Source organism: Electrona antarctica (genome assembly GCF_951216825.1).
Source record: "Electrona antarctica genome assembly, chromosome: 17".
NCBI classification, from domain to species: Eukaryota; Metazoa; Chordata; class Actinopteri; order Myctophiformes; family Myctophidae; genus Electrona; species Electrona antarctica.
This window is the reverse complement of record NC_136798.1, coordinates 26785968-26812516: the sequence shown is the minus strand read 5'-3', so window position 1 is coordinate 26812516 and position 26549 is coordinate 26785968. Positions and strand designations below refer to the sequence as shown.

Sequence of the window (26549 nt, the reverse complement as noted above, 5' to 3'; positions counted from 1 at the left end):
TGGACCCCTCCTCTTTCTTTTTTCCCTTCCCTAATTAAGACATTCCCAGAATAGGGATGCTAGGGCCCATGTGGTTAAACTCCGAGTCCATTGAGAGAGACCGTCATTTCTGATGGGGCCGAGTGCACAACACAGAATAAATAAATACAGCAGATAAGGAATAGGTCAATACGAAGCAACGAATCACAGTATAAATCAAACAAAACAAACACATGAAGATACACAGAAGTCTCTCATCTTGGACCGTAAACTGAGTAAGAGACGGGAGGAGTCCTATTTTAAGGTACTTTGTAGCAAGTTCCAGGAACATGCAACAAATAGAAAGGTGGTCTTGCCAAGCCAAATCACTCTTGCCTTGGAGATACTTTCACACACTTTTTCTATTTATGATACAATGAATTCCTTGGTTGTAATATGTACCAATTAAATAACTGCTACTGAAATTACAGAAAAGGCTACTGGAATTCATGACATGTGAAACACATTGAATGCATGCATGGTAGACCTTTGTTTCCCATAATAGGCGAACTGGCAAAAATAGCTGATCCACAAGCTCACAACTTTTGATATTGCAACGATTTGTGAGCTTATAGACCTGCTATTTTCAGTGAAAAGATTCCGTGTATGGAAAAAAGGAGAGGACCAAGTACAGACCTAGAGGACACCGGTCAATGAAGTATATAGGCTACAGCTACAGTGTTTAAGTGGTTAATAGTAAGTAACTAACTAACTAGTAAGTAGATATATGTCATATTGGATGGAACAATGCATGGACATGTGATGCTTGTTTTCTTTAGTAGTCACAGCCACAAAAGTTGTAAAACTACTGGAGTAATCTAAGATCAATCTCTTAGTTTGGTTTGTTTGCCTTTGCTATTTGCAAGTTGGTCTTTGTTTTTGTTCTTTTCTTTTCATGCACATTGCTTGTACGACGGTGGACATAATATTAGAGCCTTTAACTTAAAGCTGTGTTATGTGACTTTTGACTGTGTTCTGCTTTGTATAGACTAGAGAGAGACAGGAAAAGGAGATGGAACTCAGTCACAAAGATGATGAGATCATGTGGTCAGTGGGCACTAACTGGTTGATCCACTAGGTATCCCCTAATAAATCTGGTTTAATGGGAAGAATGTACAGTAGCCCGGACTGCCCCATGGGACCTGCAGAGTCTCACTTGACATTCCATGTGAAGCGTAGTGCTGTAACCTAACGACCGCAGCCAGGAAAACAAACAGAGACTTTCAATTCAGGAGACAGAGACGAGCTCGATGAATGTATGTCTGGGAGCAGACACCACTAGCATCCCGGATTAATCAGTGTTCCAAAATAGTGACACAGACACCTGTAACTATAACGCTGATAAACATCTCTAAATGTGAGGTATATTTATAGCTAAAATGTATTATAACAAAAGGTCATTCATTTGGCTGCTTCATTCAGTGGTAGAACTTAAGGTGTATATTTACTCAAATACTGTACTTTTTGAGCTACTTTTACTTTATACAAACAAATTCATTATACTTCTCAACATCTCAGAGGCAAAATAGGAGGGGGGGAGGGGTACTCCACTACAATTATTTGAAATCTTTATGCATCTGTAATTTGCAGGTTTAGATTTGTATTACAAAAGATTATTAATCCCATTAGACCATACTTTGGTTATTTGAAAATAGCAATAGAAGCTCACAATGCATCACACCACACCACGTAGCCTATATCTGCTATATTGACCATTTAAAAAATATTTTTGAAACAAATTGAGAAATGGAACATTGTGCCTAGAATCGTCGTTCTTTCCATCAGTGTTTATTACTTTGACCTAGCCTGGATCCAGCCCAAAGATCCCGCCCACTCTCTGAGTGGACTGAAAGCTACAGTCTGATAATCAGGCTAACTTTGACCTGCACCACGCAGATTTATACTAGCACCACACACCCATGTCCGTTTGCAAGAGATGATGTCACCGTGGAGGCGGGGTTATGTAAATCCAGGAGAATAACGCAAGGGAGGATGAGCTTTATTTCCACTACCTTAGGTGTGTCCGTGCTGCTGTCAATGATTTGAGAAGAAAGCAGAAATTCATATTTTCCTGGTTTTAATACATGGAACATGGCATCAAAATGTCCCAAATGCGACAAAACTGTCTATTTTGGTAAGTGTATGATTTTGTAACTGTTAAGATTGTATGGTATTTTATGGTACTGCTACCAGCATACCATGTCATATTATGTGATATAGATAGACAAAGAAGCGTGATTTTATTTTAACTGTTTGAATTGGGGATTTCACCAATAGCTATATCCCACCATAACTAAATGTATCACATTGTGATTTATGTATAGGTATTATTTCAGTAGGCTAGGACAGACCAATTCATAGCCTATGGTTCGATGTGGTTTTAATCAGGCAAATATATAGGTGCCGTATTTATTAATTATTGTTGCTTTTTTATGGACCCGAGAACCTGCAAATTATATCCCAGCCTGCGCAGCTGATCGCAGGTTTCGCATCTTGTATATATATAGCCTAGTGTTCGATATTCAAAGGGTTCAAAAATTCTGCGTTCAACGTTCAAGATTAACACGAGGATACGACACCAAATAATCATACAACACCGCAAATCGTCCACTCACAGCCACCACGTATAGGTGCATCCTCGGCCAAGCCATAGTGAGTTTACTATCTTTGGGTAAGCTTACAGTAAGCCAGTAAACGCAGGCTAGTGCTCTTGCATGCAAGGAGTTCACACAACATTATTATGTTGTGTGCGAAAAGGCTGACTGACTTGCTGACAGCAGTTTATAGCTTTTCATTTGGAGGCTGCAGGCAGCAGGCTCGATCGGGTGATATGAGTTTATGTTCTCACATAGCTAGACGAGCCCCCATGTTTCTGCATGCCAACGCCACGCCGCATTTGGTAATGAATAATTAATTGCCCTCACAAGCGTTATATGGATCGAATTGGTCCCATTAATTCCCCTTGAGGTCTCCTGATAACAATGGGATCACAATTTCAGCACTAACTGGCATGGACAGCTCCCATGAAGGAAGAAACCCCACCCTGAATGGAACATTTCTTACTGAATAATGAATATAGATCTATAATTCTAAGGGCGGGTCTCAGTGTTTTTTGTCTCTATTTACTTAGTAAGCCATGTTTGATGCACTCCCACATGTGCTATTTGTATTAGGATACTGTCTCTAGGGCTAGAAGACAAACATAATCTCTTTGAGCTCTTTAATGCAAAACTTGGACATTTAATTGTGTAGGCTAATTGTGCCTTTGTTGTTTGTAATGCATATCCAGGAGAAGAAACTAACTTAACATCTCAAAATCCCCTTTTTCATTTCAACAATCATTTAAATGGGACATTAGGGGAATTATTATAGCTTTGCTATTCAGATACACACATTTACCAATCTACATTAATACTTAGACTTTTACTGCAAAAATGTAAACTTAAATTCATAGAAACACTGTGAAGAGTTCAAGTGGCCTGACAATGGTCATGCTATCCTGGAATGATAGACTCCACAGAAAGAAGACTGTAGAGCAATAAAACTAATTCCTACATGGGAGAAGTAATGTAATTCAGAGGGGAGAGACTGAGACACGTGACTCTCTCCCCCTTGTGACATTCATCTTTTTAATTATTGTTTTGCTCCTGCTGTCAATCACATTATATTTGTCAGGTACAGTAGATCTTATTATGGATATTCAATAAGAGACAACCAGCATTGTGTTGAATCACGAGCCCCACAGAACAGTATACTCATGAACTCTTTATTGAGAAAAGAGAAATTGAATAGTCACAGCAGTCTAGTCATGGTGTAGTGAGCTGGGAGTCTGGACTGTGTGCAAGAGAAAAGGAGTAGGCGTAATCATCTCAATTCTATCTCTCACTTTCTATTTCTCTCTCTCTGTTTCTCTCTCACTTCATCACTCTCCATTGTACAGTATGCATGGCATGTCTATATGTCTGTGTGTACATCACACAACACACACTCAACTCGACCCTATATGGCTAACAAGTTCATTGTTTGCCAAGGCTGGCTTTGAATGTCACTCATCAGAATGCTGGGCAGTCCAATCTAAAGAGGAGGTCACATCTGGCTGTGCCAGTGAAGGGGTGTTGGGGGGAGGGTGGGTCCTTTACTGGGATATTTTTGGATGGGGTCACATACAAGGCTACAGATAACTGTCTGAGAGCCTCTCGTGCTAGATCATACTTTCCATGGTCATTCTCTTGAGTGAGGAAATTACATTCTCATATTCTTATGCATTGCACCACCCCTACCCTTTTACAAATATAAAGGTTACTGTACTCTACTAGCCTAGTTGGCAGGTTGACAACTACTATCATTTGAAGGTTCTGCTCTGTTTTAAAAATGTAGCTGGGTTCTTAATATAAGTGTTAAATAACTCCTTTCCCATCGCTGATGTGTTTGGTAAACAGAGCGTTTACAGTGGGGTTTAATACATTCTTTCTAATGTCTCATTTTATCCATTCAGGAGCGAGAACTCACACACAGGATACATGATGAAGTAGAATGTGCAGACAGAATTGGAACTGGAAGACAAAATAATTGTAGCTGATAAATGATCGTTGCAACGTTTTCTGCACTCTTGACTGGATAAAATTTGTATCCTGACCTGAAAATTGGAATATAGTTTTGACATTTTAACAAAAAGCCGGTTTGTTTGTTTTTTACAATTCACTTACACCCTCTTTAACAGGATTTTCAGCTCAAAGGGGCGTCTGTGTTTTAATCAAGGACACAAACCATGCTCTATGGAGCAGCCATACTAATCACTACTAGACTTTCCTGTTAATACCTGCTTGTTTTTTTCCCTCTTCCATAGCGGAGAAGGTGTCCTCTTTGGGGAAAGACTGGCACAAGTTCTGCCTGAAATGTGAGCGCTGTAATAAGACCCTAAATCCAGGGGGCCATGCAGAGGTAGGACAACCTGGAGAAAAGTCTGCATAGCACTGGAGGGCATTTCCAGGGCAGGGTGCAATGATGGTGGCTGGTGTTTATTTCCCTCTCTGTCCTCTATCCATCAGCGTATGACTTTGCTTATAGTTCAAGTACAGAACTGAAGAGTAAAGACTTGTCTGTAATGTGTTTTGTCAACTGTGGCGTTATTCTCTGCACAACATAGTTTAAGATGTTATGGTTGAGTCAGAGTGGGAAATAAACATCATCCATCAGCCAAAATAGTAATTAAAAAATATATATGGATGTTGCTTTTAGCTTTTATATTCTACCAGCCACTGTCATAACAAACCATTATTACTAGCCATGCACAACCTTGTGGCTGGATGTGTGGTCTGTATGTGTGCAGAATTTGTCAACAAGTTAATGTCACAAATGTCACAAAACATTACAGGTGTACAGTATAGTTAAGATTATAATCAAGGTCAGGTTTGAAAAACTACAGGGAGAAAGGATTCCGACCAAATAATCGGTTCAGAGGAGACTTTAATTTGAAGGTTACAGTGAAGATGGTTCTAAATAAATTTAAAAGGAAAATACACACTACATTTGAATAGCCATAAGCAGTTCCTCACACACCTCACACACAATCACCCATGGATAAGGAAAAACACTTATTTGACTCTGCTGAGATAAATGTGACGTCTGCCACTGCTCCAATTCTGGTCAAGTCATGCAGCTTGGATGACTTAACTGGTGAGTGAGTGATCCAGGAGCACACAAAGAGGCCTTTGTACATAGAGGGTCAACAGATACTGTCTAGCTGATACCATTTTATTTCTATTAGCATTGCTACATGATAACAAACGACCAGTAGACATTTCTCAGCAACTGTAATGCTAGCTTTTCGACTACTGGTACAGCTGATAACTGGTACCGTTAAAGCCGTGTTTGATTGACCACACATACAAAGAAATTGGTGCACTACGGCTACATGTAAGCCCATCCATGTTGCTGCTATGCGTTTAGTCCTTTGTAACTTTGCACCATTGAGCCAGCTCTTTGTTTCTCCAAATAACTTCAATTCAATTAAAATCAAGTTACCCTTGCACTGCTCCCATGAGTCACTCCTGCAGTCTCTACTCACTGCAGTCTTAATTAAGTTCACAGAAATGCTAAATGTGGGAAAAGAAGAAGAATTAGCTTTCTCACTCCCTTCATACACCACTAGTCAATGCAAGTTAAGATTGACCGGTCAACCCACTGAGGATAATACTCTCAGACAGACAGACAGACAGACAGACAGACCGACAGACAGACAGACAGACAGACAGACAGACAGACAGACAGAAGTTTATTTAATTTTATAGTACAGTAGGCTAAGACAATTCAATTCAAATGAGTTTTATTGGCATGAGAAAACATGTTTACATTACCAAAGAAAGTGTCAAAAGCATAATACAACTATTCAAGAACAAAATGAGTAAAGTATGTACAGTTGAAGAAACTTGCTTACAAAAATACTTCAAGTTCATTTGAAATACATGTATAAAGCTTTTTGAAACAAATAAGTTATTATCATGCTCTGGTTTTAATGTGGTTTCTATGCAGAAACTATGAATGAAAAATGTACTGGTAATGACTGCAGTGTTTATTTAACTCTGCCCTGCTTCTGCAGCACAGTGGGACGCCATACTGTCACAAGCCATGCTATGCTGCCCTCTATGGACCAAAAGGTATAGTTAACTTTCCACTTGTCAACTGTAAAAATATAATTTTGTTACTATTAACAACATATTACATATACAGTTATTGTATTATTATTATTGTATTATTTATAAAAAATCGCAGGGTCCCTATTCTGGGCATGTCATAATACAGTGCGTGACAGGGGAAATAAAAATGAGCAGATCTTCAACACGTCACAACATACTGGGTTTAAGTGGTTAAGAGTAAGACATGAGAGAGATGTCATCAGAAATTGCACAGTGATGGTTTCATTCCAAAATGCATCTGTTGAGGTAATAAAATGCTGCCAGAAGTTTTACACATAATCACAAACATCTATGATGTCTGCAAAGTTCCTAAGATGAATACAAAATGAAATAGTGATGTACATGTCCATAATCACGTTACGTGGTGAAGCGTCCCTGAGCAAGACTCCCCAGTTACTGTATTAATAGCAAACACTGCTCCTAATATTTGGGATGGGTGACAGATTTCATTTCACGCATGTGCAAGTGTTTAGTGACTAAATTAGAATGATTAATTATTTAAGACAAAAGCAACCTTTTGTAAGACACCTTCCGAAAAGCTGTACACTAACCATGTAAAGTGTGTGTGTGTGTGTGTGTGTGTGTGTGTGTGTGTGTGTGTGTGTGTGTGTGTGTGTGTGTGTGTGTGTGTGTGTGTGTGTGTGTGTGTGTGTGTGTGTGTGTGTGTGTGTGTGTGTGCGTGCGTGCGTGCGTGCGTGCGTGCGTGCGTGTGCGTGTGTTGTAGGCGTGAACATCGGGGGAGCCGGTTCATATGTCTATGACACTCCTGTCAATGAGGCCCCTGCCAGTGTTGCCACGGAGACAGATGCCAAGCCAGAGGAGGAGAGAAAAGCTCCCGTTCGGGGACCAGTGAAGGGTAAGAAACAAGACATCATAACATGTTTAAAAGTGTCTTGGGTACTTGAAATGTATTCTAGTATACATAAAGTAGTAGTATACATTATTATTGAGTATAGTAGAATCACAGTGTGATGTGTTGTGAGTTTGTATTATCTGCTGTTTTTGTATTCTTGGAAAAGTAATCTTGTAAACTAATTGAAAAGGTTTGAAATGATTTGCTTATAACCTAAGGTTAAGAAGCAAGAAGATTCATTAGCAAGGTTAAGAAGCAAGAAGATTCACTAGCAACATAATGCTGTTTTATGTTTCTCAAAAGCTGCAAGCTTTTCATCTTTTTCTGGAGGCCCCGATGTCTGTCCAAGATGCAACAAGACTGTATATTTTGGTAAGTATCGTAGTGTACCATCTGCATACACATGCATGCAAGTGTGTTCGTGCGTGCATTCTTTGCTGGAATATACAAAAGTACAATGACTAATTACATAGGTGACAGATTGTTGTTACCAAGGTCATGGTTATGTCTTCAGTAGAGTGTGTGTGTGTGTGTGTGTGTGTGTGTGTGTGTGTGTGTGTGTGTGTGTGTGTGTGTGTGTGTGTGTGTGTGTGTGTGTGTGTGTGTGTGTGTGTGTGTGTGTGTGTGTGTGTGTGTGTGTGTGTGTGCGCGCGTGTGCGTGTTTTTATGAAGCTGAGAAGGTGTCATCCCTGGGGAAGAACTGGCACCGGCCGTGTCTGCGCTGTGAGAGGTGCAGTAAGACTCTGGCTCCCGGCAGCCATGCCGAGGTGAGAACGTACTTTTCAAAAGATCTCAGTTTACATAGCGTATATAGAAGTGTCACAACAATGCATCACAATGTACACATGCCACCCCTGGGTATCAACAGTAAACACTATACTGGAACAGATGGAGGTTCCCACAGTACACCAAGAATAGGCTGTGAATAGGCTATAAAGATTATAATACAATGATGTGAGCATTCACACGGACGTTCTATAAACATGTTCAATGTAAGTGATCAGTGATGTGTTGAACATGATGCCCTGAAAATTTGGATCAATTTTGATTGGCTGTTAAGTTATGTTTTGGCTTATAACTCTTGAACCATAGGTTGTAAAATCAAAATTATTTTTGCCCTGGATTCCTTGGGTCATGACGCATCTCCCCATATAGGCCACGCCCATGTGTCAGGATAGATTTTCCGACATTTTGAATTTTCTTCAAAACACACTTTTATTTTCTGATTCTACAGATTTTGTCCGAATCTCACAGAAATCGGTACACATGATCTCTGGACCTATCGGACCGCGTTTCAATTTTTTCAGATTTTTTTCAGATTTTTTAAAAAAAAATTGTCCGTATCGTTCGGCCGTAATCGTCGTCCGAAGTTAGTGGGAGGGGCCTATTTTACAAAAAATGCCTAAAATCACGAACGGAATGTCCAATCCATCCCAAATTTGAATCAGATGTCGCGGGTGGTTTAATAAACCAAAAGCCAAAAGCGATTCCATTTTCATCCATAGGGGGCGCCGCAAATGCGAAAAATGTAACCGTTTCTTGCAGAAAAATGATTTTTGGGGGGATAAATCCCCTCCGAATTACTTACGCATGATCGCAGGGGTGACGCGACATTGTAATTGGCTGGCAATATCAGTAGGAGGGGCATATGTAAGCCACTGCGGCAACCACACTTTGCAATTTTTTTAAATTGCGGCCTTTCTAGTTTTGTTATAGTTGTGGTCTGGACTGGACATATCCATCCACAGTTACAATAACAATTATATATATATATATATATATTTTTGTATTGTTTATGGTGTATTATTGTGTATGTAAATTGTGTGAGTGTCTTGTAAGCCTGTGTGGGCTGGGCATCTTTTGATGTAGGACACTTTAATAAAAAAACTCTATCTATCTATACTTCACCATCAGACCTCATGAAGATAACTAATCTTAAGCCCAAACTGCACTAATGCAACTAGTTGCAACTCCTTGCAACAAAACAGTTTTAATGTCAACCACACTAATGCAACTAATTGCAACTGCCATTGGGGATAATTGTTGCAAGTAGTTGCTTCGCGAAACATTGGTGCTGTTTGGGTTTTACAATACACAGCATAAAAGCCTTTTTTGTATTGAGACTTAAGGGCAGTCAAGTTTATGTGTTTCAATATTTTTATTAAGCAGAAAAGACAAGACATGGACAATACATGAACTTATGACACCCCATGTGTCATAAGTATGACATACGACACATAAGTTCAACATACGACACTTAACCCATTCTGGGCTGGAACCCCCTTCTGTAACAGTTTTTTCTTTTTTTTCCTATTAAACACTTTGAGGTTCTCTGGGGGTTCAATAACAGGACAAAAACAAAAAGTATATGCAAATCATAAGATACCTATGCCAAGGGGGCATAGGGACAGAAAGTATATTCAGATCATAAGTACCTATTTACAGTTTCACACCAAATTGAGTATATTAGACATCACAATATAGCTGCCATCATCATCTTTTAGATTATGTAAGTCTGACCCCTATACCTCCACATTGGTATGTCGTCTAACTGGCCTCCTCGGTCATTCCAATACACATAACATTTGACCACTCATCCCCTATATGAGGCGCCAGAGGCAGCCATGCTTCAACGAATTCGGCCAGGTTGCCCCGTAGGACACATGAGAGTCTCTCCAATGGCATTAAGCGCAGCACTTTTTCAAACCATAATATAACACTAGGAGGGCTGTCATCTATCCATTTATGAAGGATTGACAGCCGAGCAGCATAGAGCAAGGCTCGTACTAGATGTTTGTTACTTTTAGTTAGTATGGTAATTATCTCTGCCCCTAATATGTAGTGAATTGGATCTAATGGTATTCTAATTCCGATCAGTTTCAGAATTTCATCTTGAATAGCTACCCAAAAGGGTCTGATTAGTGGGCATGTCCACATCATATGGCTGTGGGTACCTTGTCCACTTTTGCACCTAGGGCATATGGGAGAGCATAGGGGGTCAAATTTACTCCTAGTTACTGGGGAGATATGTAGTTTGTGTATTATTTTATACTGGGTTTCATAGGACTTATTTGAGCATGTTATTTTCTTTGCATTGAGTAGTATGTTACGCCATGACCCCTCATCTATTTGTACTTGGAGATGGTTTTCCCATGCTATTTTACTATTGTTAGTTGAGACTTTTTCCACCTGGAATAGGCTCTCGTAAAGAAAGCTGACTATCTTTTTGGGGAGAGTAGATGCTTTTATTAGGATGGATTCTACTTGGTTGGGGGTCGTGCACAGGCCAGTCCTATATTCTGGAACAGAGTTGATGTAGCTCCTTAGTTGTAGATAACGGAAGAATTGGGGTTGCTGTAAGTTAAATTCTGATTGAAGTTGTTGGAATGATTTTAGCACACCATCTTTGTACAGGTCTTTGATAGACAAGATGCCAGCATCTTTCCATACCCCAAAGCCTGCATCATGGCATGAATGTACAAAATCAGGATTTTTTGCTACCGGTGCCAAACAAGAAATATGGTTTGTTATGCCAAAATGTTTCCGTATTCTGTTCCATGTTTTTAAGGTATTTTTAACAATAAGATTGTCTTTTAGGCCAGGAAGTACATCAACATTCTTTATGAATATCAAGTCAGAAATAGAGACCGGATCACAACCATAGGCCTCTAAGTCTAGAAAGGTGGAAGTCAAGTTTAATGTCCTCGTGAGATAAACATATTTCCACTGTCATGTGCAGGTGATATAGAAATGTGAATACAGTAGCTTTACTACGAGAAATATAATACTTCTAATATTCTTCTTGTCTTGTAGCATGATGGACAGCCCTACTGTCACAAGCCCTGCTATGCCGTCCTATTTGGACCCAAAGGTATGTTATTATTCACTCATCGACCCTCCTTAAAACAACAATAAGTTTAAGAAATTATCTTATTTGTTATTTGTTAAGCTTCTAGCAAATTCATGCACACTGATAACAATGCAGTCTGACTACAATTCCATATTTCAACTTTTATTTGATTTAGTATATACCTCTGCACTAGTAGAGGGAACAGAGCAGCTTCTGATTTGTATTTCATCAATTGCAATTACGCACCTACACATCACATCATGCAACACAACACCTACACATCACATCATGCAACACAACACCTACACATCACATCATGCAACACAACACCTACACATCACATCATGCAACACAACACCTACACATCACATCATGCAACACAACACCTACACATCACATCATGCAACACAACACCTACACATCACATCATGCAACACAACACCTACACATCACATCATGCAACACAACACCTACACATCACATCATGCAACACAACACCTACACATCACATCATGCAACACAACACCTACACATCACATCATGCAACACAACACCTACACATCACATCATGCAACACAACATAACCTACACCTACACATCACATCATGCAACACAACATAATCTGCACATATGAAAGCACCACAATGAAAATATGTCACTGGCTTTTTTACATCTATCCTTTTGATAATGGTGTGACAATGTATGTCATTTTACATATGTTTTATTATCAATAGATATGTCAAAGTCATGACATTAGTATTTAAGCTGCTAAAATAACTACTCTATTTGTATAGGCCCACATTTACTGTACGTAGCAAAGGAAATAAAACAGTATCTTGATACCAATAGCATTTTCTTTTTTCGATTTACCTTACCATATTTCATTTAATATAATGCATAGTTATTTTGCCCTTCATTTAAGGGTGCTTTATTAAAGTCATGTAAATGTAACACAAAAGTAATATAACACATTACTTGGCACAGACGGTAATAATGTAACATATTACTTTTATTTGAAAGTAATAAGTAATATGTTACATTTTGAAAGTAACTTCCCCCACACTGTGTATACACGACACATGGTGTAAAAAGCACCATGACTGAATACCTCACTTCCAATCTCAGCCTTTCAGTATCTGCTAAATTGGATTACAGAAGCTGCAGCCTACAATGCAACATTGTCATGATATACTGTATAAGACAATGTGACAGATAGGCCTACAGAAGCAATAGCTTTTGATTTATTTTATTATTTTATTTGTATCAGGGACCATGTACAAAATACAATAATCTCAAGCAAAGAGAAACAATGCTTTGTACCAGATTTAGCTACTGTACTAATTTCCCTCTGTAGTCCCTGGGTAGGTAAACAGAAACAATAAGACACAAAACATTATCTCCACTCCAAGTGAACCAATAATTATAAAACTCAAAAAATCAAAACGGGCGGCTGTGGCTCAGGAGGTAGAGCAGGTCGTCCAATGATCCCTGGGTCGGCGGTTCGAATCCCGGCTCCTCCTGTCCACATGTCGAAGTGTCCTTGGGCAAGACACTGAACCCTACATTGCCTCCAATGAGTCGGTCGGTGTGAGCTCGCCACCATTGGTGTGTGCATTATTATTAAAACACCACCTACTGAATAACGTTACAAAATATTACAATTAATACTGACAAGACTGGTTACATAAAATCAATAATGTTGCATCAAGGGACAATCTTTACAGCTTTTCAGATTGACTAGGACTTTAGTTCATTCTTTGGTGACTTTAAAAGAAAAGGCAAATTGTGCAAACGAAGAGCCTCATTTAGAGATACACCAGTCACGTGAAGTAGACCTTGAAGTTCTGCTCTTTTGCTCAGAGCGAAGCTGAACAAAGCTCTTTAATGGTGGACTAAACGGTTGTCAGAATACGAAATTGAATTGTCAAAGCTTAACAGTTTAACAACAGTGATCTCCTGTCCACAGCATGCTTATGAAAAAGAGATACACTGTCAAATCCTTGTGTTGATTTAATCATTTGTAACTCTGAGAGGATACAAATGTAACGAAATGGTACATCTGTACACCGTTTTTTACTGTGTTAATTGATATAAATTATAATTCTTTGCATTGCAACTTCTTTCTCCATTTCAGGTGTGAATACTGGAGGCGTAGGCAGCTACATCTACGATGAGCCCGTTGTGGAGGCACAGCCCTGAACAGCAATTCTGCCAACTAGACTGACTCGTAAAAAAACAAGGGAGACCGTATAACTTGCTTCGCCGACGCCTCTGCCAATGTCTCATCTGTGGTGTTCTTCCTAGATATATAGGCCTCACCTTCACTTATTTATACTTTATGTTTTATGTCTGACTTCTGCACTGGCTGAGCAAGGATGCACATGTAACCAAAAGGATAAATGGTCAATTTGGTTATATCTGTACACTCTCCGAGTTTCAAATGCATAATAATAATAATAATAATACACTGAGGATGAAATAAACACTGAGGATTTTATTGCAAAGAAGTCATAGAACACAGACACACATGCTCTATAGAAACAGGGTTGATCGAAGTCTATCTCAAACCTTTCTGGCACAATGTAATATTTTATATTCATAATTTTAAAGTATGTTCAGACGTCTACAGTTAGTATGGATTCAAATTAATCTCTCGAGGTATGGATATTGATTTTATTGTTAGGACATACCCAAAGCATTACTTGTGTGTTGATAAATAAATGTCATGCGACACTTACAATTACAAAATACAATTCAATTGCATTTAGCAAATGTGCAACTACAAACAAATCCCTGATCATTTGAAAAGAACTTTGGAGAGCAATCCATTCAACCCACTGAGTGTGATTCTGAATTCTGATCCACCTGGCCTGATTCTCTTTGATTTGCCTTCTGCACACAGTGACACACATGATGAATTGATATACTATACTTTGATCACAGGGATGGATATTTAAATGTTTATGTTGAATTTGTATATTGTTTATAATATATTTTTGGTACCAAACAAATCTTTATACAGTAGAGTAGATCCTCCCTTGTGAAATAGACTTGCCTTTGAAGTATTCTTTCATTTTTATTTTTGTCATCTGCCAAATGAGTAGCCTTGTATGTGATGACTAGAGGAGGTATGGACGTTATGTAGTCAAATAACTTCAACTTATTGTCAGTATTTCATAGCCAGGTTTCATCCTGGGTCGGTGGGTCAAAAGAAAAGAATGATTGAGGAGACAATATGCACACAATAATACGTACACATATGATATTACCTTTGTTTATTATTAGTGAATGTTGTGTTTGATGACTCAAGGTCAGCTAAGAAAGAGTACAACTCATAATCAGATTTTCTACAATAAAGGTGTGGAACAAAACCTGATTTTCTATGTCTGATCTTTAAAACATTGTTTGAGATAGAATTAGTTTCATGATCCCTACCTAATCCAAACTATAAATCATTAAATTAAACATTAAATTCACTTTGTCACTCACTTTGCCACTCGATCTGCCATTCACTTAATACATTGGTATTTCATTTGAATAAATCCTGGCAAAGTAAAGAGTTCTACTCGACTGTAATAGAAAAGAAAATAGTAGACTGTAGCCTACCCGCCCCTTTTACAGGGGACGGGGCCATAAACAGGTTAGAGACTATCCCATAGCTCCGGGAGACGGTCGCGTCTATGGTCGCGCTGTGATTGGCATATTGGTTGCCAGGTAGCCTAATTACCAGCTAATTACCAAGACGAACAGCAGTTTGGAACTTTGGAGCAAGAGCATTTAGATATAGCCTATATGGAATGGTTTTACAGTCAGTTATGTTAAATATAACATTTTTAACAATGTTAAATATATTAGCTACAGCTATAGCTACATTGATAGTAAATAATAATACATCATAATAATAAATGTAATAAAAACACAATCCAATACATTTGTAGCCTTAGTATATCTATCTATCTATCTATCTATCTATCTATCTATCTATCTATCTATCTATCTATCTATAAATGCACCAAGCAAGTCTCTGTGTGTATGTCTGTACGTCTGTAATCCACGTAACTCGAGAACCGTTCGCCCTGCTGACTTCAAATTCGACACACGCGTTCCACACCACCACAGGGGGTGCAGTGCCCGGTGCCGAGTCGGTCGGACCCACCGTTGTCCAGAACCGCCCCAAAAAGGCCTCTGCCCGGGCTCTAGACAGGGCCTCTGCCCAGGTTCCATTGTGGAGCTGGCCTGTTCTGACATCACAAATATGTTCTGACATCTGCATAGACTCCATATTTGCGCATGCCTGACAAAGAACTCCATATATGGGAATAAAAGGTAAACATACATAATAACAGGGTGGGGCATGCATTTCCAACTTGCATCGTTCCAAGTACTGCACCACACGTACAGTACGTGTGTACCGTGTACGTCTGTAATCCACGTAACTCGACAACTGTTCCCCCCGTTCAAATTCTGTGCTGGGCTTTTGTGCTGGTTCTGACTAGCACAAAAGCCTCTGCCCGGGCTCTGGACCTGATCACCCTTACAGTATATCGCCATATATGGAGCTGGCCGAACGGATTGCGGAGCGGTCTTGATACCGGAAGGTCGCCAGTTCGAATCAGCGGTCCGACACGTTAAAATTACCACCGCTGAAGTGCCCTTGAGCAAGGCATTGAACCACTGAAATGTTCTATGAGCAGGGCCTGGCTGGAAACAAGTTATTGAGCTTAGCCCAGATACCCTGGGTAAATATAGTAACTTTGCTTTGCTTTGCCTGTTCTGACATCACAACACTTATTTGGGAATGCCTGACACAGAACTCCATATATAAAGGGATACAGAAATATCCATATACGGGCATATAAAGGGACACAGACATATGCTTGGAATGGGTACAACGGGTATTGCATAGGGCATAGATCTCCAACTTCCATCGTTACCGGAAATGCACCAAGTACGTACGTGTGTACGTCTGTAATCCACGTAACTCGAGAACCGTTCACCCCACTGACTTCAAATTTGACACACGCGTTCCACACCACCATAGGGAGTGCAGTGCCCGGTCAGTCGGATAGCCGGTTGTCCAGAACCAGCACAAAAGCCTCTGCCTGGACTCAGGACCTGATCACCCCTATCTCCATATATGGAGCTGGCCTGTTCTAACATCATATGCTGTTCTGACATCTGCACAGACTCCACATTTGGGCATGCCTGATAATGCGATAAAGAACTCCATATATGGGCATTTAAGGGACACAGACATAATAACTGGGTGGGGCATCCATTTCCAACTTGCATCGTTCCAACTAAGCAAGCATGCAGTGTCAGTGCCGCAGTGGCCAACGGCGCCGCTCTAGTTTTTTTTAAATTGTGTTTTTGATTTATTCATCTATTTAAATGTAGCCTATTTTTTATTTATTTAATTTATGTTTTTAACGTTAATTAATGGAAGATAAATAAAGTAGGCTACGTATAATCGACTAAGGTGGTTAGTTGTCTCCGTGATGGAGCTATAAAAGAGGTCTATCTCTCTCTCGCCATCAGCTGTTGCCTGCCAATCAACCGACAAATCCCAGGCAGCATATCCGTCCGTGCAGGCGCTGGGATGATAGCTAATGTTTTGCTGCTACGAGTAGGACGACAGCGTTTAATGCGCCATGGTCTGTAGTCTGCGTCTGTGAGATCAACAAACAATTTATCTACCGGGACGTCGAACACAATTTATCACCGCGACCACCCAATAGTAGAGCATTTCATAGTTTAAAAAAAAAGTCTCACTAGGGTGGAAAAAAAACGCCAAACCATCGATTCGACATTAGCTAACTGGCTAAACGAGTAGATAACTTCCGCCGTTTATTTGTCTTTGTATGTGTTTGACGTTTTAAAAGTCATGTTGGACGAACCGAACCACGACGACGCCGAGAACAAGCAGCCTCCCGCCGCGGTGTTCCTGAACGGAGACGGCCTGAATCATGTCGGTACTAAAACGGCAACAACAACAAGACAGGCGATGAAGAAGAAAGGTGGGAAGAAACTTCGTCAGACGACGACGTGTTGTCCTCCGCGACTCCAGCATCTCCTTCATCATCACCATCATCATCACAACCACCATCATCAACACAACAGCGTCCAGACGAGGTCTGCACGGAACCCCCACCACCCCCCATACAGCAACCATAACAACAACAACAACAATACCGTCTCGGGCGGCACCATAGCAGCGTTGTGCAGTACCAGGGCCACCACAGTGCAGTGTCTGCAGACCAACACCGAACCAGCTTCACAGCCAGCTGCTGCTCCTCATCACCTCAAGTTGGGAAACAACAAGAAAGAGGTAGCCTACAGCATGTTCTACCGTAGCCCCTTTTTGAACCCTGAGGGTACCGAAAGGGGCAAGTTCTACCTGTATCTGTGAGGCTCAACCCTTTTGTGAACCAATACAAACCGTTAATAAAACGACGAAATAAATAATTCTTAACGTAAATAAATAAACACAAATGAATAAATAAGAATTAATTTAATAAAGACAATAAAGACAAAGCCAACTCGAGTTGTGACAAATCATGACAACAAACACCCAAGAAAACACCCACAAAGTGTTATTTCTTGTGTTAATTATTTGTTCGGAACGAAAAATGGTGTTGTCATGATTTGTCACAACTCGAGTTGGCTTTGTATGAGGCTCAAAAGGTCTTTAAATAAATACTTTTTGAAATGTCTGAGGAAAATTAACGGGGAATCATTTCCTGGGCCCTGGTAGGGGGCGGGACTGCGACGCTCTATAGAATATTACAAATATTCTAACAGTCCTCCAACTCCAATTTGTTTTTCTTTTAGTCTAATACACCAGTTCTGTGAGGTCTCGATACATGTTAGTAAACAACAGTGCCACTTGCGGATGAACATGCCTGGCAATTAATTCAAGGACCATTGCACTGTTTTAATAAGTGTAAATTAGAGCACTTATTGCTTACATAGTAAAGAGATTGGACACAAGGACCCTCTTCCCTGTCATTATATGGTCTTTAATATCCTTTGTGATATAGAACACTATTTAAAAATCACACCTGTGTGAAGTGAGGGGCGCTCTTATCATCTTACAACATCAATTACAACATGATGTTTGTTTAAGCAACGGGTGCTAATGTTTAAGTCAATGAAGATTTATCTTCATTGTCTATGGCGTTTTCTTAAAGGACCACTTCACCACTTTTCAACCTATCTTCATATAATAGGTCCTCACTAATAATCATGAAAAAATGGCACGATTTTTTTCTACTCAGTCTGTGTCTCATAGGAGGGCTGTGGGCAGTTTAGAAACCGTCTTCCAGTGACATCATCATTAGGCAGATTTTCTTTTAAACAAGATTTTTTTTTACAAAAATGTTTAGATTTTCATTATCGTGAGAACGATGGCTTCCATTTTCGCATTGCAACTCAGGACTAGAAAGCCTGCAGTTTCTATTAGCTTGTATTCCCCATCGATGATGTCACTGGAAGACGGTTTCTGAACTGCCCACAGCCCTCCTATGAGACACAGACCGAGTAGAAAGAAATTGTGCCATTTTTTTTCATGATTATTAGTGAGGACCTATTATATGAAGATAGGTTGAGAAGTGGTCCTTTAAACATTGTTGAAAAACAAACATTAAAGCCATATGAGGGGAAAAATAACACTGAAGTGAGAGGCGCTAATATATTGAAGTCTAACTCCTGATTTAATAGGTGATGTAATGGTGATGTAAAACAAACATTCAATTATCTTTATTGTTAATGGCATTTAATGACTAATGTTTGTTTTAGGGAGTGACAAGATGACGTAAATTTTCCCTTCATTGTCGAGGCGTTTTTTAAAACAAACATTGAACTTATAACAAACATTAAACCTGTATATAGGAGCCCCTCAAAAAACACAAGTGAGGAGCGCTCTTATCGTACATCATATTGTAAAACAAAAAATCACACCTGTGTGAACTGAGTGGTGTAAGGTATTATATAGCCTGATCAGCTGTGTTCTGACTTAATGAAATCAGCATCAACCAATCAGCATCAACCATGCTCATTTTTTTTGCACAGACAGACAAGACAGACAGACAGACAAACAAAGCCAGTTGTAGGAGTGGTTTACACCACTCAAAAATCACACCTGTGTGAAGTGAGGGGCGCTAATATATTAAAGTCTAACTCATGTTGATTAGGTGAAAACAAACGGTGCAAACACAAACATTAAACGCCATTAACAATAAAGAGACAATATGACAAATTTTCCCTTCATTGTCGATGTTTTTACAAAACAAACATTGAACTACAAACATTAAACCTGTGTATAGGGGCTGGCGCCCCTCAAAAATATGAAAATAAATGAATTATTTATTAATGAATTACTGTAGTTGTCATGAATTCAACTAGACAGCCTCCGAGTCCTGATGCAATTATGATATAAAGATTGGTCTTCTGTATCGTCACTTTTAATTTATCACCAACAAGAATTAGAGGTATAGTTGTATACAAGATATCAATGTTTTCATTGATATCAATATGTCATCATGACATAACATGTCTATTTGCTCTAATTGTCTTGCTTCATTGTCAATGGGAATTGTAGGACAAAAATAGCCGATTTTCTCGTCCACATATGACGTAAATTCTCCATTGTCAATGGGAATTTAATGTTTGTAAGACTAACATCAACACTAATAGAGGGTATGCGCATGCATAAAGTGAATGGCAAATCGAGTGGCAAAGTGAGTTTAACGTTGTTTAATGCAATTATATTGGACTTTTCTGTTTGGATGTATGGCCTATCAAGGCCAGAAATTAGTTTTTTGGCTCTCAGTAGGTGTTCCCGCATAACTTCCTGGTTTGATGATGATGTCACGTGCATACTCTCTATAGCTGAATATAGGAGGGGCTAGCGCCCCTCAAAAATCAGAATTCTACCTAAATAACTGTCTACAGGCTACAGTCATTGCCTTTATGTTTTGGTATGAATTTCAGCTTGAACTGATTTTTATTTTTGTGTTTCTCTAGCTGATGAAATCAAAAGCTGTGAGATGTGAGCGGGTGGTCACGCCGCCAGGTGTGAAACATGACCACCACATATCGCAAAATCGGAACTCCCGGAGCCATAGGAGCAAGCACAGCCCAACCGCCCCCAGCAGTGCTCACTCTGTGAAGAGAAAAGATGCCAGCAATCCACAGAAGCTGCCTTACTCAACCCCGAAGACACCCCTCCGCTCAACAGACAATGTTAAGATAGAGGAGATATCCCCCACTGGTCATGTGAACCAAGAAGAAGGCGAGAAGATTTATGCTGGAGCCAAATTCAGCGAGCCCCCCTCGCCAAGTGTCCTGCCTAAACCGCCCAGTCACTGGGTTGGTGAAAACACCTCGCAAAACGGAGACCGGAGCCGAGAGCAAATGACTGTTCACTTAAAGTCTCTGCTAAAGGTCGAGGGTAAAGCATAAATGCAGTCTGACATGAGTGATATTCAGTCATATTCTGCATACTTGTTTAAAGCTGAAATGACCTAGTGAAAACTGTCCAAATTTATATCTGACAATTGGCAAAAAAAAAAGTCTGAATTTATTTTAACTGTAGTATATTTATGTGACAATTGGCAAAAAAAAATCTGAATGAAGTTTTAAACTATGGTATCGATCTGACAATATTGGTTAAAAAAAAGTCAGAAATTTGAATGTATGGAAATTAGATTTATCCTATAACTTACTGCAATAGAATGAAGTTTTATTACTATAGCAATTTTTCCTCATGATGCAAAGAAAGTAATTTAACCACCTGCCTTTGTAAACACATCTTGTAGATGCAGTGTCAGCATTGCAGAAGGTGTCGGTGACCTACTATGCCAACCATCACATTGTCACAACCAGCCTTTATATGTCCCTTTTGTTTTTGAAAGGGAACCCATCAGCAAGTGAGAATTTCAAAGTGACTAAAAGAAGGTTGGTTCACTTGGTTGGCAGGAATGTTGAAGATTGTATGTTGCCAGTAGAAATGAGTGTCTCCAATTTATGTTTACATTTAGCAGTGTGATGCATTAACTTTCATTACATATTGTTTTGAGAAAACGGCCTTGTGTTGAATCAGTTTTGTTTTTTTACTGAACTCGTGTAAATGTACATAGTATATTGTAGACCTAGGCCTATGTGTATATTTTCCATGTTTTAACTGAGATTCTAGTTTTGTTACTGAAGCTAATCAAAATGTTCCCCGTGAAATGGAGGCACTTTCTTACAGTTCCTTTAAATGGGTCGTAGTATCCAACGGGGCACATTGAATGTAAGAAGCATTTTCTTACAGATTTGCACAAGACATTTAAAACAACACAGGCATGGCAGGAAGCTAGCTTTAGCTTTTTCCTCCACCAGTCACTTTAACAATTGTACCAGTGAAGGAAGATTTTGGAATAGAAAAGGACTTCTAAACCATGGCTGGTTACCTGCCAAAGTGGATAGTGTTGAGTAGACAAACCTACCAGCTACAACTAAATGTACCAGCATGTGGCTGGTGATTTCCTCACCCTGAAAGTGGATGCTCATTTGTATTGTAGACCAGGATTCGGTGAGCCTTAGGTAGACTGATTTTAAGGCCTATGCAGTGAAGGCCAAATAACCTTCAGGGAGACCTGTGAAAGGTCTAGATTAGAATGACAATGTGAAAGTCTGAAAATCAAGGATTCTTTCATTCTCCATCACGATAACTGCTGCAAGACACCTGGCATTTGAGACCGAGTGCTATTTCCTTTCTTCTTAAGCACTTATAAGCCTGATTTACACAATTCAAAAAAGGACGATCTACAAGCTCACAAGAAACGTGAGCACATTGTGAGCTTAAAGATCTGCTTTTTTTTTGTTGGAAAAAAAGTTGTTGAAGAAATCTTGGAATGATTTTTGGTATAATGACATGCCCAGGGAAAAGTGCAAGTGTTTAACTTTGCAGCACTGATGTTTGTGTGTCTATATACTTTTTTCCAGGCTATATTTTCATTTCACTTACCTCTACCGTTAAGTTTAATGTAAAGCACTGATATGTTGTTTACCAAATACTGTATGTGAGTTTGTATTTTTCATAGTTTCATGGAGGATCTTGTCATTAGGGCTTTTCATATTGTGTTTTGCATTACCCTAGTATGGGCTGCAAAAGTATTTGGAAAAACACTAATTTGCAATTTCTCAATTGCAAGGTGCTCCATTTTCTTCAGGGAAGACAAATGTTCTCAACAGCCATTCTCAAGGGTATTCTAATGTGCAAAATCGTTAGACTACAAAACAAGTTGGAGAAATTATTCAAAAGTATTCAAACAACAAATTATATTTTCCCTTCTTGTCCACATTGGTAAGTACAGAAAAATGTGTGTAAAATCTGTCCATGTTTTTCTTCAATATACAGCATTCAACAGAATATCAGATGAGCAGCATAAGAGTTGGTCATTATTGTGCAGTCCTCCTAACCCAAAGTGAACAATGTACAGTGTGAAAGGCTCTATTACAGTATTCCATGTCTTATATCATGGAGGCTGTGATGTGGCCAAGATTTGGGGAATTGTATTGTAGGAAAGAATTGTCATTTTATTGCAGTATTTTAAAAATGATTTCTTTTCAGATATGTCAACACTCTCACGCCACAATTAGAAAAATGTTTGGTTTTAAGAGTTGAATCTAAATTGAATAAATATTGGTTATCCCTACTTTTCTTGCCTCTTTGGTTTATTGATTAATATTCAAAGTGGTTACTTGTGTTTTACAGTTACATTTCATCTAGTGTTTTAGAGGGAATATATGCACTCCATAGAGCTGACTAGAGAAAAGTAATTTTTTATTAAAAGAATAACCATTCAAAGCATATAGTTACAACTACAAGGTGCTGAAACCACAACATAAAACAAGAGAAATAAAACTTTAAACTTAACAAAGACATCCTAGTTGTGGGTTACATGTTTTATGTTTATCTTGGCAGGCCATTATATATGACCCATTTATTTATATTGACCTGTTCTCCACAGTAAAATGAATTATAAAAAGTGTGAATGGCGTTTCTAGGTGAAAGTGATTTTTTGATGTGCCAATATCTGCCATTGAGCCCAATTATAAATTCCTCAAATTTGAAAGTACTATATTTCTAAAACTATGAAACATTTCAAATTTCAAACATTTCATTTTCAGGCAAACATGTCCACCATAAGATGAACCTAAATAGGTTTGAATGGGGCTTCTAGGTGTAAGTATGTATGACTAGTAGCATGCCAAAGTTTGTGCTATTGCCATTGAGAATGCATTGGGCGTTTAAGTTAAATAACTCATAAACTACAACACATTTCAAAGTAAAAAGTTCCAGCATGTGATCTCCACAGTAAGCTGAATTATAAAAAGTGTGAATGGCGTTTCTAGGTGAAAGTGCTTTTTTGATGTGCCAATATCTGCCATTGGGGCCATTATAAATTCCTCAAATTTGAAAGCACTATATTTCTAAAACTATGAAACATTTCAAAGATTCTTTTTCAGGCAAACATGTCCACCATAAGATGAACCTAAATAGGTTTGAATGGGGTTTCTAGGTGTAAGTATGTAGGACTAGTAGCATGCCAACGTTTGTGCTATTGCCATTGAGAATGCATTGGGCGGAAGAGGCGACGGCAGACCTGGCGAGGCGGTTGAAGTGATCAAGAGAGACCAACGACGCTCTGGGAGAGGATCAGGAGGTGTGCGTGGCAGACGGCGGGGGGAGCTCGCCCACCGCGGGCCAGCGGGGCTCCAGGATACATAGAGAGGCTGCAAGTTTTCAGACGTGAAGATACAGACTAATCTCTTTTACTTTCGAAGGGATACAAAAAGGGAAGGGGGGGGGGGGGGGGTATATTGATGCAATTGAAACGATAAGTGTGTGTGTCACTATTATATCACTGAAATTGAATTGATAATCTGGGGGAATGAATGGGTTTCAACACACTATGACTTGAAATAATGTGGGATTAAATATGTGCAATGTTATATCACGGAAAGTTAACTGATAAGCTAGGGTTGGGGGGGTTATTTTCTACTAGACGCAACAATGCTGCATTTGTTGATACGATCGAGACGTACTACTATGCAAGACCTTTCTTTCATATAGCTGTCATCAGGGTTGAGGGCCCTCTAGCACAAGCAGGTGAATAGAGGTTATCCCTTAGTTAGGAGGTTGGGCAGTGGAAGGGTTCCACTGCTGGAACTCAGGTTTACAATGTTTTTTGACCATTTATGGTATTATTATTGTGTGTGTATTTTGCTTTTTCTGCCCACTATTTCTTCCTTTTCTCCTGAAATGTACACTCTGAAGTGATATTGCCCTGTTGCCCCTGTTAAGTGTTGACTTGATGCCATATGTAGTCCATCTGAAGAAAGCGAGGATTATACAGAGACATAGGAGATGGAGTCACTTGGAGGGGGCATGAGGGGGGGAGGGAGGGAAGAGGGGTGAAAAAAAAATCCTGTGAATTGCACTTGTGTCCTATGTATAAATATAAATGCTGTCTATACTGTACTGCTTTTTCCAAATAAAATAAATATTGTAAAAAAAAAAGAGAGAGAATGCATTGGGCGTTTAAGTTAAATAACTCAGAAACTACAAAACATTTCAAAGTAAAAAGTTCCAGCATGTGTCTCCACAGTAAACTGAATTATAAAAAGTGTGAATGGCGTTTCTAGGTGAAAGTGCTTTTTTGATGTGTCAATATCTGCCAGTGAGCCCCATTATAAATTCCTCAAATTTGAAAGCACTATATTTCTAAAACTATGAAACATTTCAAAGATTCCTTTTCAGGCAAACATGTCCACCATAAGATGAACCTAAATAGGTTTGAATGGGGTTTCTAGGTGTAAGTGTAGGACTAGTAGCATGCCAAAGTTTGTGCTATTGCCATTGAGAATGCATTGGGCGTTGAAGTTAAATAACTCAGAAACTACAAAACATTTAAAAGTAAAAGGTTACAGCATGTGTGCCCACAGTAAACTGAATTATAAAAAGTGTGAATGGAGTTTCTAGGTGAAAGTGATTTTTTGATGTGCCAAAATCTGCCATTGACCCCCATTCTGAATTTCTCAAATTTGAAAGCACTATATTTCTAAAACTATGAAACATTTCAAAGATTCATTTTCAGGCAAACATGTCCACTGTAAGATGAACCTAAATAGGTTTGAATGGGATTTCTAGGTGTAAGTATGTAGGACTAGTAGCATGCCAAAGTTTGTGTTATTGCCATTGAGAATGCATTGGGCGTTTAAGTTAAATAACTCAGAAACTACAAAACATTTCAAAGTCAAAAGTTCCAGCATGTCTCCACAGTAAACTGAATTATAAAAATCACACCTGTGTGAACTGAGTGGTGAAAGGTCTTATATAGCCTGATCAGCTGTGGTCACTGACGTAATGTCTCATTCCGGCCAATCACAATGCACCATGCTCATTTTTTGACGCACAGACAGACAGACAGACAGACAGACTAACAAAGCCAGTTGTAGGAGTGGTTTACACCACTCAAAAAGTGTGAATGGAGTTTCTAGGTGAAAGTGATTTTTTTGACATGGCAAAATCTGCCATTGACCCCCATTCTGAATTTCACTATATTTCTAAAACTATGAAACATTCCAAAGATTCATTTCCAGGCAAACATGTCCACTGTAAGATGAACCTAAATAGGTTTGAATGGGATTTCTAGTGTAAGTATGTAGGACTAGTAGCATGCCAAAGGTTGTGCTATTGCCATTGAGAATGCATTGGACGTTAAATAACTCAGAAACTACAAAACATTTAAAAGTAAAAGGTTCCAGCATGTGTCTCCACACACAGTAAGCTGAATTATAGAAAGTGTGAATAGAGTCGAGACACCCCGGCTCTCACCACATCACGACATGTTAGTTAGTGGCATGAGGATTGAACCTGCATGCCACAGGACGATGCACAAACTTTGACATCATTTTCTTTACCAACTGCACCATCACTACCTTAGCATGATTTCCTAGCGCTTTTATCTTTTTCTTTCTTCAAAGTAAAGTTTCAGAGTAAATAAAGTAAAGTAGGATTTGAACCTACAACATCTGATTAATGTGAACAGCCACTTAACACACTGAGCTACCAGGCTCTCTG

The 26549-nt window shown here is 39.2% G+C and overlaps 2 protein-coding genes across 2 annotated transcripts; both read left to right on the top strand.

Annotated features, from left to right (window-relative positions):
- The first annotated feature begins 2035 nt into the window (after positions 1-2035).
- Positions 2036-14775, top strand: crip2l (cysteine-rich protein 2-like). The gene is made up of 8 exons (XM_079525956.1): positions 2036-2152; positions 4865-4959; positions 6617-6674; positions 7438-7569; positions 7870-7938; positions 8239-8333; positions 11380-11437; positions 13551-14775. Exons 1-8 carry the CDS (start codon positions 2110-2112, stop codon positions 13613-13615), a joined length of 615 nt encoding a protein of 204 aa, XP_079382082.1. The 5' UTR covers positions 2036-2109; the 3' UTR covers positions 13616-14775.
- A 2171-nt stretch (positions 14776-16946) lies between these two features.
- On the top strand, positions 16947-23118 carry LOC306940767 (uncharacterized protein). Its single transcript, XM_079525954.1, has 2 exons — positions 16947-17744; positions 20441-23118. Exons 1-2 carry the CDS (start codon positions 17301-17303, stop codon positions 20876-20878), a joined length of 882 nt encoding a protein of 293 aa, XP_079382080.1. The 5' UTR covers positions 16947-17300; the 3' UTR covers positions 20879-23118.
- Positions 23119-26549: the final 3431 nt, after the last annotated feature.

Bases quoted from the DNA above. Each gene is read 5' to 3' on its own strand.
- crip2l (XM_079525956.1), top strand. From the start codon at position 2,110: ATGGCATCAAAATGTCCCAAATGCGACAAAACTGTCTATTTTG. The intron at 6,675-7,437 runs GTATAGTTAACT...CGTGTGTTGTAG, and splicing joins TGCCCTCTATGGACCAAAAG to GCGTGAACATCGGGGGAGCC. The intron at 7,570-7,869 runs GTAAGAAACAAG...GTTTCTCAAAAG, and splicing joins CGTTCGGGGACCAGTGAAGG to CTGCAAGCTTTTCATCTTTT.
- LOC306940767 (XM_079525954.1), top strand. From the start codon at position 17,301: ATGTTGGACGAACCGAACCACGACGACGCCGAGAACAAGCAGCCTCCC. The intron at 17,745-20,440 runs GTAGCCTACAGC...GTGTTTCTCTAG, and splicing joins TGGGAAACAACAAGAAAGAG to CTGATGAAATCAAAAGCTGT.